Here is a 15,618-nt window from a genome sequence, read left to right as displayed (position 1 = left end):
AATGAAATAATTACAGATGACAACCAAGCCATAAAGTAATGTAGTGCTAACCCTTGGTTTATTAACATATATAAAGAGTATAAAAGCCAACACTTTACCAAAAGTGTTCTGCTGTGATTTATTGATTTATCTAAGTGCTTGATCCAGCATTATATCTAGCATGCAGAATATATCACTTTCAGACACTTATACTATAGTTGGCTCATTGTATTGAAGCATAATATAAATCAGGAAGGCCCTACATTTTCCTGTAGGGTAGGGTAGTATGGGACTTGAAGGAAAGTCAGAATCCTAGGAATCAAGCAATGCACATGAGCCAGCTAATGAGGTGGACACCATTTGTAGAACAACTTCCACTGATGGGCATTCAAGACCCATGTCCTAGATCAGTGGTTTTCAAAGTGGGGGCCCCCTTGGGGGGCGCCCCGGGGGCCTCAACAATTTGGCCAGGCTTGACAAACTGTGTCAGTGCCACCAAGCCCATTCCCACTAGTATATTTTCTCTTTCTCACTCTCAGACAGCCATGCACACACACACAATCAATTCCTAATGTAATTTAAAGATGTAAGATGTAATTATGAATAAACAAGGGGGATATATTCAGAAGTCTGTATTTTTAATGTGTTTTAAAGGCAAAAGGGGGGCCTCGGTCAAATGTTAATGCCATTTGGGGGGCCTTGCCCTGGAAAAGTTTGGGAACCACAGTCCTAGATCACAGTCCTCAGTTGGTGATTTGGCTGAGAGTGCCAGTTCTAAACAGCATCTATTTAAGATGGCAGATCTGCTCAGGGAGGAAGCCACTACAATGTTCCAACTACTAGAGAAGGAAGCAGTGGGAACCAAGGTCTTGCCAGACATATCAAGGCCACAAGCAGTATAGGAAGAATCAGAAGTAAAGGAGGAACGGCATACAACAAGTGGTGAGGCCAGTCGTGGGCTAAGGCATTCTGTCCCAGCAGAGATCCACAACCGGCTATGTGTTGATTTGGCACTGGTGAAAAGATCCATATGCACATTTCCAAACCTATATTTGTGTTACCACGTCTGGGTAGAGATGCTACTGCCGCGGCATATGTGCTGCCCTAACAGTGCGTTCGCTGGGGAAAGCCAATAGCTACAGTAAGTTTAGTGGGATTACCAATGTGGGTACCTTCATCATTCCTAGCATCCTCAACAGACACCTGTTGAATCTGACTGGCAAGAGTAATAATATCCATGCATCCTCATGCAGTCATGTTGCTGACCTGCTTTGGCTCTTCTCTGAGATGACAGTGAGACCAAACACTGTAATGTGTACAAGGAGGTTGGATGTCTTCTGGATTGCCTGTTCCTTGGTGGGGCACACAGAACTGGTAATTATCAAGCTTTCTATCAGTTAAATTGGGTGCGTTGGGGGTAAAAAAACAAAACAAAAAAACATAACTACAAGACAGTGGGACGCTGACGGCAAGAGTTGAATCAGTGGCCATTCTCTGATCATGTATCCCAGCCCTCCACCAGACCACATGTATGGACTCTTAAACCTCAAGCACAATCAAAGCCACTTCATATAAATGAGGAAAGGAAAGGTCTCTGATCCTCCCTGGCTGTAGCACCCAAAGGGTCTTAGCTTTGAAAGTAAGGAGAGCTTCATTTTTGCCAGCTGACACACCAGATAAGAGTTTTTATGTGTTAATCCCATACCATGGGCCTGGCTGCAGGCGTGCTAAACCTCCCAACTGTTCACCTCTGGGACTGATTTCACCCCCTGACACGAGCGACATGTATATATTACACTAGACTCCACTATAAATTTGGCACTGACCAGAACCATGAACGACAGTCATGAGAGGGAAGCACAAAGTCCCCCATGAGGCCTACCTGTTTGCATATGTCTAAAATGCAAAAGAATGACATGAAGTACATACACCAGGGCAAAAATGAGTTTATATAATAAGTCTATTACTAATGTTCCTGTACCACTTTTGGGGGTAAATAAATCAAGTTAAATAACAGCTTAAATTTATCCCATGTCAAATGTTACACAAATTGTAATAGCAAGAATTATGTTCTCCGTGTAAGACTTTGACTTGCCATCTATCTTTTAAACGAATGAAATGGTAGCGTACATACTATTTCATAAGCGTTCATGAGCCAACTCTGAAAGAACTACCTCAAACTCGTCATGAAAAAGAGAAATAAATAACAGAATGTTATATTTGGCTGAATTGAAAACAGCTGGGAGGTTTTCAGCCTGACAAGATCATTATCTACAGCATATGACTCCAAACAAAAGCAGTTACTGGGACCACACACACTTGGCACTGTGTGAAAATGGTCATGTAATGTTTATGTTCATTATCCCTTTAATCAACCATTGTTAATGCCACTTGCCTCAGGAAACCGAAATAACATGTAAGAACCAAGCCTTCAACCAAAACACTTCAAATTTTAGGGATTAGTGTGCTAATTAAAATGCTAGTCTGTTTTGTTTAAGAACATGTATAAATTTCAACATCAGCCGTACAGTATCAAAGGGGCTATTGTACAATGTTTTAAAGTAAACACACTGACATGTTTTCCTGAAGTCTTTCTCAACACATAATCTTTTCCTCTGCTGAGAAAAGGTGAAAGACAGTGCTGTTGAATGCCAGAAAGCATAATCTGACAGGGGTTTTAACAGAGAATGGAAAAAAGATATCTTAGGATAAGACCCTGAAAGTGAAAACATAATCGAGGTTAGGGAGACTAACTGATTTTTCTTAACTATAAACATTTTGCTTGAAACCTGACGCCCCCCATTTAAATTAATAAATTTTTTTAACCTTCCAGCCAGTATAACCCAGAACAGCGCAAGTCTCCTCATCCTGCACATGACAAAGGTTCAGGTTGCTTTAGATTAATGGAAGTGGCATTTTGGACACGCGTTATCCCAGCAGTATGCCAAAGCCCTGACTCCGCTCATCCAGCTTCATAACAAATTTAGAAACAGAACGTTTGGCGTAGCAAAATGAATGCTTGCCATTTTGTCCTGGCTATTTTTACTACTCAATCATGGTACAGTATATCTTTAAATGGTAATGATTTGACATTTAGTATCATACACATATAGTTTTGCACGAGGATATAAAGATGGCAAACAATTAAGACATTGCAGAGGGGAAATAATCACTTTTTTTTTTTTTTAAACACATTGACACGTTTTAGGATCTATTACCATGTGATTTGGTTAACTGCTTGTGATTTAGTGCAGTCTATATGTGACAGTGACACAACTAGTGTTATGAGCTTAGAGACCAGAGGGACGGGCTTTCAAAAATGTATGAACTGCACTCTAAAGAATGCACTGATCCCACTTTTTTTTCCATTAGCGATATGATACTGATATGAGAGCACTGAATATTGTATAATACCCAATGCTGCCAAGTTATGTGAAACATCAGGGGCTTGACGGTGACATGCTTTAGAAGAAGCTGTGTCCTGTATTCACTTCCAAATTCTGTGTCATGCCAGTCAACACCACACACATTCACTACAATCACTGTCACTGAATGGAAAATATATCAAATCCAGTCCCATTATCAATCCAATGTTTCAGGACAATTATTGCCAATATTGGAATTTAGTATCAGTTTGGTGCATCAAGTACATTAAATGGAATAACAGTTCCATGAACCGTGTCAGCTTTTTTTTTTTGGTTTTCGTTTTATTTCATTCAATGTAAACAATGCTCGATTTTTGAGAGAATCGAAATGTAAACACTCTTTGATCACAGTTTTATCTAAACCCTCACAAAAAGTGCTCACATGAAAAATGATGCTTAAGTGCGTAGATATTCAGTTTCAATAACAAAAGATCTTATAACATCTAATAGAAACATCTTATAACGCATAATGACAAAAAGGCTTTACAAGAGGATCTGATCTTTCAGTATTTTTCCAAGTCCGATATATATTAAAAATGAAAAGAATTTTGAAGAAACGTTAACTATAGCATTGTGTTATAGTAGTGTGTCATAGCAGTGTGTCATGTTAAATGCTGAGTCCTTCCATGTACATTAACAGTGTGAACTCCTCCTGCAGATTTGTTATTCTTATTGTACAGATCATACAGCGGGGTACACTTCCAGTCAGTTTCAATTTGAGGAAGTTCTATTCCGTTTACAGGCAGTTGTCGCAGATGATATTCATGATGCACTGCGTCCAGTGTCTGTCTAGTGCTCAATTTCTCAGAGAGTCCACAAGCTGTCAAAATTGTTTTGTCTGTACGTTTTTAAGCCATTTGCAGCAATTTCTATGCTCTTATCTGAGGTCATGAAACCATGACAACAACAGTGACAAAACAAATATTAAATCCTTTTTCTTTTTGCTGTCCAAAGACTAGCAATGTTCCAGATTGAAGAACAGTTTTACTTCTGCACTGTTGCCATGGAAGTCCAACAAGGATTAACATTCTGTAGACAGAGACCATGCATCCTCTGATTCTTTGGTCCACTTCGAATCCCTGAGAAGAGAAATTTTTTCAATAACTGGCCACACCCACAGAAATCAAGTAAGATCTAGCCAATCTGGGCGCTTGTGCGGTTTGCAAGTGTGAACATCCACGGTGTCTTCACAGTCTTGGCACTCGACCGAGCAACACCACTTGAATCTGCACTCACACTTGGTGACCCGTTTGACCCGTGTGGTGTCGTATCCACGACCACAGCACATAACTTCACAGCCGTCCATGCCCTTGGAAGATTTATTGCACACCCTCCCTGCTGTGCCTAGAGAACCTGAAACAAGCATGAAGAAACAGATATAGGATAATGACGCATCCACTGTTCTCCATCCAGCTAGTGACTGTCATTACCTCTGTCATGGATATGGACAGGGTGCTCAAGGGTCTATAAATAAAAATGGGATTGTATTGAGGATCATTGTTTTTTGCTTTTTGGCCTTTGAAGAGTCCAAGAATAAGAGATTTGTGAAAGATCACCATGTAAGTAACAGCTAAAGTAACTGAGATAAATCATCCAAATCTGTATAATCCTCTTTTTTTTCCATTAAATCACATTATTCCAAATATTAGACTGAGTAGAGTACAAGGGCTCAATGGCTGCGACTATTCACCCACCTGCTGTTCGGTCCATGAGGCAATAGTCTGGAGAATTTTCCACGTACACCAGTTCGTTTTTCGTTGTACCTTTGAAGTTCCTGCCTGCAGCCATAAACCCTGTGCCATCCTGGTTCATTGTGACCTCCACCGCCATGTTGTACTTCTTCCTCAAGTAATCTCCTGTGCGCCGGAAATCAGACATAGCGAGCCAACATGTCCGCAGAGCGCATGAGCCGCTGACACCATGACACTTGCATTCCAGCTTCATGAAGCGCTTCACTGCCTAAGAAGAATAATGGTTGAGCAACTCCACAAGGCAAGAACTGACTTTATTTTTCAAAGTATTCGCACAGTAATAGTGGAGCAAGACGTGAAAGCCATTTGGATTCAGTCATTTAGACAGCGTACGTGTAGTGTAATGAAGATTGTATGGGATTTGGCTTAATGTACGGCAGAGAAGACAAGATCTTTTAGTGTATATGTCGACAGGCAGTGTTAAATTAACCAAGCGTCTCATGAATCATCACTATTATGAAAACCTTTCAACCCTAATGGCGCATCCTCACCATTCTGCCACAGCGGTTGTTGTGCAGGTTCATCAGTGCTCGGGCATCTTTTACCATTCTCTCCCTGGCATCCACAAAGGCTTTGGCGAACTTGATACCATAATTCACGTTGTCGCTACAGCCACCCCAGTCAAAGTCACCCAATTCATCATGTGCTCTTCCTCTCTTGTGGGTGTCACAGCCGCAGCTCTTGAGCTCCCCCAGGCTGCAGGCTCGAGTGAGTGCATACACCACTCCAGCAGAGGAGATTGCATACACAAATGCTGCCTCACGGCTACCTGTCATGATCGGAACAAAACAATCAGCTTATTAGCTATAAATCTCAAGAACAAAAAGACAATGGAAACATTCAATAATACTTTAAAATCGATCTAGGTCTCAGCGTAGATGAATAAACTCCTTTTATTGAACCAGGTATGAAAGTGTGCAGGTCCTTGTGTTGGTGTGATGGATCATCACATAATCATCATCTTCTCAGGTTTAAGCTCTTGACATGCCGGGCCTATTCAAGTGTGGAAGGCCACCCTGGCGCTTCCTACCCTCAGACTGATTCAGACCAACACTCCCTCACCTTCATTGTCTGGATGACTGCACTCATAGCCTTGAGGTGTATTTTTTTCCTTCTGTGGAGAACACAATGACCCCTATTCCCCTCATTATTCATCCTCCCGCTTATGCACTTAGCCAAAACAGAGGGTGATATGTCAAAGTGAGCAGTTTTGTCTGTCTGCCAGAGTCATCTTCACAAATATTTACATCTCCTATTACTGTTTATACATCGGCCGTGCAGATCCCCCTGCACACCACTTGTATTTGGAGAATATCCAATCTCTTTCAGATTCCCGCCCATTTTGGAAATCTGAGAAGTGATGGCTTTTTTTACTCCCTCTTATTCTGGTATGACTTACTTATAGGCAATATTTAACACATTCCTGAATAAATGATTTATGTTATTGTACTTAATGTGTTATGTAAGTGCACTGTAAGTAACTGTGGGACGCACTTCGGAGCATGACGCGGCCAAAGACAGTGTGGTCACGTTCCAGCGTGCTACAGTTCCAGCGATGGTGCTGGAACTGGTGTTGACACTCGTGAATCCATTCCTTGGCTCCCTCACCAATTGACTGCATTAAGTCTGGGTGTCTCTGGCACAACTGCCGTTGCTTGTTGACCAGGCCAGGAATGTTGTCACATATGACCCGTGCACCAAGTGCACCAATGTACCTGCAGAAGGGGAGAACCACAAAAGATATGTGGATCTACACGATCAACCGCTGTTTGATAACAATGTTGTAACAATGTATTATGCACATGCGGGATTTAACAATTAGAACAAAACTGATTCAGTTACAATAAGGAGCTGAGAATTCAAAAGCTAAGACTCATCATACAGGGTTAGAAAAGGGGTTCCTCAAGTTTTCTCTTCATAGTTAATGGTTCTTCGATTCTTAAAACATTTCTACTTAGAACCCTCTCTGTTAGGGAAAACAGGTTTAATAAGCTTCAGTATAGAACCTTAAAGTATTCCTCAAGAAAGACAAGCCGAAGTATGCTTTAGAGTTCTAGATTGATCCTTTCTAACACAGTATGTTTGTAATAGATTATACTGTTATACTAGATTATACTTCATCCTGGTTTGTCTGGATTATGAATGGGGGTTACAGTGTCCTCTAACTGGCCTCTTTGATTCAGAGTTATCACACACACACACACACACACACACACACACACACACCACAAACACACACACACACACAGACTGTAAGGTTTATGCTGTTCTTCCTGGATCTCATTATCCAATCAATTGTAACCAAGTTCGTGCGACAGTGCTCAGATGAACACAGTGTTCAGTTTCCACTCCTGTTATGGACGTCCCTCTCTTTATTCATACACACACACACACACTGCACAATACCCTTCTCAACAACCAGGGAGGCCTTGCTCTACAGAGCTGCCCTATTAATCCTTCACACACATACACACACATTTTCTCCACAGCAAAAGACTTATCAGCCACATGTGTCTGGGATTGGGAAAGACTAATGCTTGCAAGCCAGAAAAGCACTGTGTGAATTGATTACTATGATGACAACAATCCCCATAACTGCATAAATTACTGTAGGAAAGGAGAGATATTTATCACTATGGTTCTTGAGGCTGCGGGCACACAGCCATAGTTGTCTTACTGGCTAAACTTCACACTACCAGATCCCCACTGCCTTATATGAAGCAGCACGGCCCCTCTAGTTACTTCAGCACAGCTACAAAGATACAGGTACAGTGTTGCTGCCTGTTTGGTTGAGAAAGCGGACATTCACATTGGTAGGGGGCAAGTATCTAAAATTGGGTAGACTACTGAAACTTTCTGCTGTTTACACAGCTGTAGACTGCAATGCAATCGGCCAAAAGCGTGGTAAGGATGTTGGGCTATGTTGATATTGCTATCACTGAGACGTGATGGAATGCCCACTGATCCCTCAATTAGTGACAGAGAGAAATATTTAATTGAGAAATCTACCAATCTTTCATCACATCTTCTGTTGGGAGCTGAAAAGCAATAACCCATGACCAAAGTGAAACATAGTCTGTGGTCCTGAACAAGAATGTGAGATGGGCATGTACAATATAGCTCTGAAGGCAGCTCTGCCTCAAAAGAATTAAACAGATTGGTTAACATCATGTAGGACTAAAACTGACACAGAGGACTATACCTTTCCATTATTCCTTTATTTAAAAAAATATTTTGGCTACCAGCAAGCCAGATTTCTAAAAAGGTAGTTAACATTGACTAGCTTGCAATCAAGATAATACTAGCATTTAAAGGAGTTTATGAAAATACCAAATACAAGCCAAGCCAAATACACTTAAATATAACAAAAATGTATGTTAAATTACAAAATTTGCATAAATCTTTTGTTATATTAAAGTGTATTTGGCTTAAAGAAATTGATTTATCAACTTCAAAATTTTGAGGTAATTAGTTTAAGTTAAATGAACTTATCTGGTTTTACAGTGTACATTGTGGATCTAGATAGACATTTTTAATATATATATTTTTTTTTATTTCAATACTACTACTAAGCCCTGCTTAAATATCTAGCTTGGTCTGACTAGATACCAGCTGCCACAACACAAGCCGACCAGGTCAACCTGGTAAACCATCTTTGCCAGCTGGTAAGTTGTTTTCCTTATTACTTGGCTGCACTGATCAATAAATGTTTGAGATTTCATAATTGGCTTACTATTGTGTTATTCTCCTAAAAATAACTTTGTAGAATTTGGTAGCAGTGTGTATTCTAACACACTCCAAGGATTGTCACTAGCAATGGATGAACGCAATGTTAGAAGAGTAGGTTCCACCTACTGGCTTTTTGTACCAATAAATTCTCTCCTCATGGATAAGCTAACACATATTCATTCATTCATTCATTAACTGCCTTATCCTGGTCAGGGTCATGGTGGATATGGAGCCTATCCAGGGAACACTGGGCCCCTAGTGGGAATACACCCTGGATGGGATGCCAGTCCATCAAACATTCATACACTCATTCAGACCTAGGGGCAATTTAGCATAGCCAATCCATCTACCAGTTTGTTTTTTTTAAAGGTAGGTGGGAGGAAACCCACACAGACATGGGGAGAACATGCAAAAATGCACACATTGTAACCTGAGCTCAGGATCACACCAGGGACCCTCAACCTGTATGCCAGCAACACTAACCACTGCACCATGCCACCCTAAAGTAATGCAATTTCAAAGACTCCTGACTTTTATTTTTATTAGGATTCCTCCATCAGGTGGAAAATTATTGTTATTGTTATGTATTTTCTCCTTCTTCTTCTTATTATTATTAGGGGCCAAGCACCAAAGGTGCATAGGCACCTATTGTTTTCATTACCTTTCTTCTTCTTCTTCTTCTTCTTTTTTTTCTTTGTATTATTATTATTATTATTATTATTATTATTATTATTATTCCCACTGGGAATCTATGGCATGTCTATGTAAGTAGGAAAATGAAATTTGGCACACTCATAGTTATGATCCAGTAAAATAATCCAAATGGTTAGAATTGTTGAACACTTTGTCCTAGAGAAAAGAAAATTAGTTAATCAGATTACTCTCCTCATAGTGATCACAATCCATAACTTACATTAAGACTCCACCCATTACAGTCAACATTTTGAAATGTACAGTATTCAGTATTATTTTTTATATTGCTCATTCAAATTTTGTCCAATTCTTACCAAAACTGGCTCAGATGATTGATCAGTGGACAGAGCCATGACCAAATATAATTTTGATATTCATATTTGTTTAAAAGTTATTTTGAACAAAATTGAGTCAGAGGCTGTATCTTGGCCATACTTTTATCAATCGCGATGAAACTTTGTACTCTTCATCATCAGCATGATCTGAGGGTCCATGACAAATTTGAGAACAGCGGCTCCTACAGGTCATGAGATTTGAAACATTTATTTTTTGCTTATAACTTTTGAATACTTTTTATTATGGGATTCATTGGGTCATGGTGAATTCGGGGATACCAATTTTGCCAAGATTGGATGAAAGATGGTCTGTCCGCCATTTTGAAATTTGAAATATATTGTAATATCTTTTAAAATATTTGACATATTGGCAAAAAATTTCGGACGGATGATTCATAGCATGTCCTCTAGGTACCTGAGAAATTTGAACACAGTATCACCTAGTGTTCTAGAGATATAAGGTTTTATGTAAAAACACATAATTTATGCAAACATTATCCAAAATTTCTTTTGTAAGTGTCATTCCATGTGTGGCACACTGTGATAAATAACAAGCATAAATTCTAAAGGTCCTGGATTCAATTCCTGTGTGGTGCACATTCTTAAATGTTTGTGCAATGTTTTGTCTTTTGGTTTCTTTCTTTTGTGGCTCAGCATTGCGGTCACCTTTCAACCTCTTGGCATGCAAATAAATACCTCTGTTCTGTTAATTTCCTGTTCAATCTTATTCTCAGCTGTGCTTCTGAACCTATCTTTTATTCATTCATATACATTCTATTTCTCCTTTATATTCTTTGGGCTCTGCATTCCGCTTGCTGCGCCTTTGGTGCTTGGCCCCGTTAAATGCTGCTTGCAGCTTTATTTAGGATTCCTCTGTCAGCAGGAAACCTATTGTTATTGTTAATGTTCTTCTTCTTATTTTTATTCTCCTTATCTCCCTAAAGTGCCCAATAACTAGATCTGAATGGTAAGAAGTTTTGAAATTTGATACTACAGGCCACAAGTAACTGCCACACCAGAAATGGCACACATGAGCCCATAGGTAGCACTACGTCTCATGGGGAACAAAAAAAAGCCATTGGGACCCATAAAGTTTGCTATGATAAACTTTCCAATTCATTGAAAATTTTGCCAAAACTACAAACATCTTCTCCTTATGAACCATAGGTCCAATTCACTTGAACTATGGTACATATGTGTGGGATACATATCTTTCTATAGGCTGATAAGCAATAGGGAATCAAAATAAAAATTGGCTGAACTATTTACATATTGGTGAATTGACAACATAATTCTTGTGACCATAAATCAATGCAACATTATTCTATGGACTTGATCTGGATCTGTGCCAGACACAAAGAGGACAGTACTACAGTATGTTACCATGTGCGATGGCAATCTCCAATAATATGTTATATAATGTTTAACAATATCTTTATTTTCTGCTAGATGGCGCTGTGTGTCTTGGATCGCGCCAAAGTACACTTCATTCCAATTAATTTTGTACGGTGCCCTCCACTAATATTGACACCCTTGGTAAATATGCGCAAAGAAGGCTGTGAAAAATTGGAAAACAATTGCGAACAAAACACAAGTTTATCCAAAAATAATATCATTGTTAAATATAGGTGCGCAACAATTATTGGCACCCTTTTAGTCAATACTTTGTGCAAGCTGCCTTTGCCAAGAAAACTGCTCTGAGTGTTCTCCTACTGTTTAATGCTTGATGAGGTTGGAGAATACATGGCAAGGGACTTGAGACCATTCCTCCATACAGAATCTCTCCAGATCCTTCAAATTTTGAGGTCCACGCTGGTGGACTCTCCTCTTCAATTCACCACACAGGTTTTCTATGTGTTTCAAGTCAGGGGATTCGGATGGCCATGGCAGGACCTTGATTTTGTGGTCAGTAAACCATTTTTGTGTTGATTTTGATGGATGTTTTGGACCATTGTCTTGCTGAAAGATCCAACCACGGCCCATTTGAAGCTTTCTGGCAGAGGCAGTCAGATTTTCAGTTAATATCTGTTGATATTTGATAGAGTCCATGATGCCATGTATCCGAACAAAATGTCCAGGTCCTCTGGCAGAAAAACAGTCCCAAAACATTAAAGCGCCACCACCATATTTAACCGTGGGCATGAGGTACTTTTCCATATGGCTACCTCTCTGTGTGCGCCAAAACCACCTCTGGTGTTTATTGCCAAAAAGCTCTATTTGGTTTCATCTGTCCATAGGACCCGATCCCATTTGAAGTTCCAGTAGTGTCTGGCAAACTGAAGACGCTCGAGTTTGTTTTTGGATGAGAGTAGAGGCTTTTTTCTTGAAACCCTTCCAAACAACTTGTGGTGATGTAGGTGAATTCAGATTTTGGAGACTTTCTGACCCCAAGACGCAACTAACTTCTGCAATTCTCTAGCTGTGATCCTTGGATATTTTTTGGCCACTCGAACCGTCCTCTTCACAGTGCATTGAGACAATACAGACACACGTCCAATTCCAGGTTGATTCATAACATTTCCAGTTGACTGGAACTTATTAATTATTGCCCTGATGGTGGAAATGGACATTTTCAATGCTTGTGCTATTTTCTTATAGCCACTTCACATTTTATGAAGCTCAACAACCTTTTGCCGCACATCACAGTTACATATATTCCTTGGTCTAACCCATTGTTATGAATGACTAAGGGAATTTGCCTTATGTGTTACCTTATATTTATACCCCTGTGAAATAAGAAGTCATGGTTGAACAATTTCCTCTGCCTAATCACCCAGGTGTACTAAAGAAAATGTAAAATACGAATGGGAATGTACTTCAAATATATTTTTCTCATATGAATTCATAGAGGTGTCAATAATTGTTACACACCTATATTTTTTCACATAACAAAGTATATATATATATATATATATATATATATATATATATATATATATATATATATATATATATATATATATATAAAACAAAGTATAACAAATTATATATATATATTTGGATAAACCTGTGTTTTGTTTGCAATTGTTTGATATCCATGAGAGCAGAGTATGTTTGTGAATTTTTTGAACAAAAGGTTAAAAGAAAAAAGACAATTTTTCACAGCCTTCTCTGCTCATATTTACCAAGGGTGCCAAGATTAGTGAATGGCACTGTAGCAGCACAGAGTAAACCAAATTAATGTTATAGCAAAAGGAATAAATTCAAAATAATCTTAAAGTAACACTGCATCAGTACAAAGTAATTCTCCAAAATTCTCACTGACTCCTGAGTTTTCTCTACAATGATCATTTGTAGAAAACTAAAAAATGATCTTAAAATCTGCCATTGATCCAAATGCGATGAAATCTGTGGGATACATTTCTCGACCATGTCGATTGTGAAATGGTCCGTGATATTGAGGAGGAATATTATTATATTACTGCCTTTAGGTGACTTGAGACTCACTTTTAATAAATAAATGTGATCTGACCACCTTTCTTAACTTGATAAATCGATACAACTTTATTGTCATTGTACAGTACATGTACTCAGAAACGAAATCCAGTTTAGCGTCTACTAAAAGTGCAAATAGTAGCATTGTGCAAATTAAGTGCAGGTTGAATATGTAATAAATAGTACAGAAAACCCCAGCCTGCTTTAACAGGAGGTGTTTGTGGGACTTGATTCACACAAAATATTCAACAAGGGCATACAAAAAAACCTTCAGTATTCTTAGTACTGTATAGCCCTCCATGTTTACTGTGCCATCACTGGATATGTGTGATTAACAGACCATAGTCACTATTATATAAACTTCCAGTGGGCAACTGTTTATATTAAGTTTAGATTTTATTCAGTGTAGGGTTTAGATTAATATTAAACACATGGTTCTTTACTTGGTGGGTGGAAAGTAAGCTCCTTTATAGTTCTGATCAGGTTTCAGATATCAGATTTGATCAAATTTAACCACAAGATGTTTTTTGATAAAGTAGTCACACTCAAGCATTGTACAACTGCTGCATTTCAATGCCCTTTACGAGTACTTGTATCTGACACATCATTATTTCAGTGCTGCATTATTTGAGAGCTACCTACTGATCACCGATTATTAATATCGAGATTTAGTTACATATTTATGTTTTGAGATTTGTTTTTGACAGATGCTTTAGAGTTTGAGTAGGTACAAACATGGGATATATCCTGTAGATTACACCATATTTCTCTTTATATTCACACTTTCATACATAAACGTAACCAAACTGTGCTTTTATATTGTTGGTTGGATGATACCAGCAAGCATACATCTTTAATATGTTGACTATGCATCTTTCACCTTTCAATATAAATTAAGTGAACCTTAAATAATTAAATGTACACCACATGCACCTTCCCAGGAAAATAGTCTCATACTAAAGATACAAAGGATTTACCATTGATACCCATAACAGTACCACCCCAGAGACCATGAAAGTTTGGCCTACAGTTTCATATCTATAGACTATTATAATCTATTTATCTATCCTATAATTAACTATACATTTCTTCTTTGCGCTTAAATTTTAGTCAGTTACTTTCATACTTGAGTATTGATCTTTGGCTTTTAATTATTTCTACAGTGGCTTGACACCCAGAAAAAGGGGCCACTAAAATGTGCATTTCCTTGTCACTGTTGTGGTACCATCAAGCATTCTGTAGATCTTTTGTACCACCTGGAAAGGTGCATTTAGTGTAGGCTACATTTAAATCATTCCTCTAAAAGCTAACTAAAAGTACATGGGTGGTTCAGTTATGTCACTTTAAATAGGAAATGAAAACGCGCTCACCACCAGGACGAGTCCACGCTCGGAGTGAACATGAGCAGCAGCAGGATGAAGGGCAGGCAGATCCCCTGCGCTCTCTCAGGTCCGCTACTTCCCGACCTCCTGACTTTACGCAGCTCCAGCATCTTAGGGGAAAGCAGTGAGTTTCCCCTCTGTTCTTCTACTAGTTCAGCAGTCCTGCGTAGTCTTTAACACATCTGCCTTCCCATCTTTCGAGTGCTGTACCTGTTCTCTGCTCTGGATGTCTCTTAGGAAGGGAATGAAGCTGTCCTCTGTGTTAAAAATCTAGGTTTAAATCCAGTTACCGTAAAATCCTTTTCATTATTAGCATTTTTTTTCGTTCTGTGCTGGAAGTTGAAGCAGAGCAGCTCTGAGAGCAGTGCCGTGTATCTGCTGCAGCATCCGACTGTCAGGGATAATAAGTGGATGTGGGCGGGGGGAGAGATCACTTCTGCTCCGTCCCGCTCCCTCATTGGACAGTGTTTAGTGTCGGTACTGATAGTGTGTGTGTGTGTGTGTGTGTGTGTGTCTTAGCATTAATTAGGCCTATCTGTATTAACAATTATGTCAATGAAAGGTCCTCACAAGGATAGCAAGAGAAACACTCTTAAAAATAAAGGTTCCGGTTACAACCAAATGCCTGATGCCATAGGAGAACCCTTTTAAGTTGCACAACAAACCTTTTACTCTCACGTTCTTTAGAGAACCATTTATTTAGTGGTGCTGTAAAGAACCTAGAAATGGTTCTTCACAGCAGTGCCACAAGAAACCATATTATCATAAGTTCTCTGAAATAAATAAATACATACATACAAAACTTTAGTTAGTGCTTTAAGGAACCAAAGTAAGGTTGAGAGAGTTAAGAGAGATGCCAAGAGAACCATTTCCAGTCCCACAAAGAACC

General features: G+C 39.1%; 1 protein-coding gene across 2 annotated transcripts; it reads right to left on the bottom strand.

Annotated features, from left to right (window-relative positions):
• Positions 1 to 400: 400 nt before the first annotated feature.
• wnt2ba (wingless-type MMTV integration site family, member 2Ba) lies at positions 401 to 15,105 on the bottom strand. Of its 2 annotated transcripts, XM_017479568.3 has the most exons (6): positions 14,718 to 15,105; positions 6,650 to 6,870; positions 5,647 to 5,924; positions 5,099 to 5,363; positions 4,641 to 4,757; positions 401 to 4,483 (listed from the first exon to the last, which is right to left on the bottom strand). In XM_017479568.3, exons 1-6 carry the CDS (start codon positions 14,837 to 14,839, stop codon positions 4,389 to 4,391), a joined length of 1,098 nt encoding a protein of 365 aa, XP_017335057.1. In that variant the 5' UTR covers positions 14,840 to 15,105; the 3' UTR covers positions 401 to 4,388. The 2 variants fall into 2 exon arrangements, with proteins under 2 accessions (XP_017335057.1, XP_017335056.1); XM_017479567.3 differs by having other exon boundaries at positions 401 to 4,757.
• Between the last annotated feature and the right edge of the window lie 513 nt (positions 15,106 to 15,618).

This window comes from Ictalurus punctatus, chromosome 11, assembly GCF_001660625.3.
Source record: "Ictalurus punctatus breed USDA103 chromosome 11, Coco_2.0, whole genome shotgun sequence".
NCBI classification, from domain to species: domain Eukaryota; kingdom Metazoa; phylum Chordata; class Actinopteri; order Siluriformes; family Ictaluridae; genus Ictalurus; species Ictalurus punctatus.
Note: the sequence above shows the minus strand (reverse complement) of the source record. Positions and strands in the feature narration are given on the sequence as shown.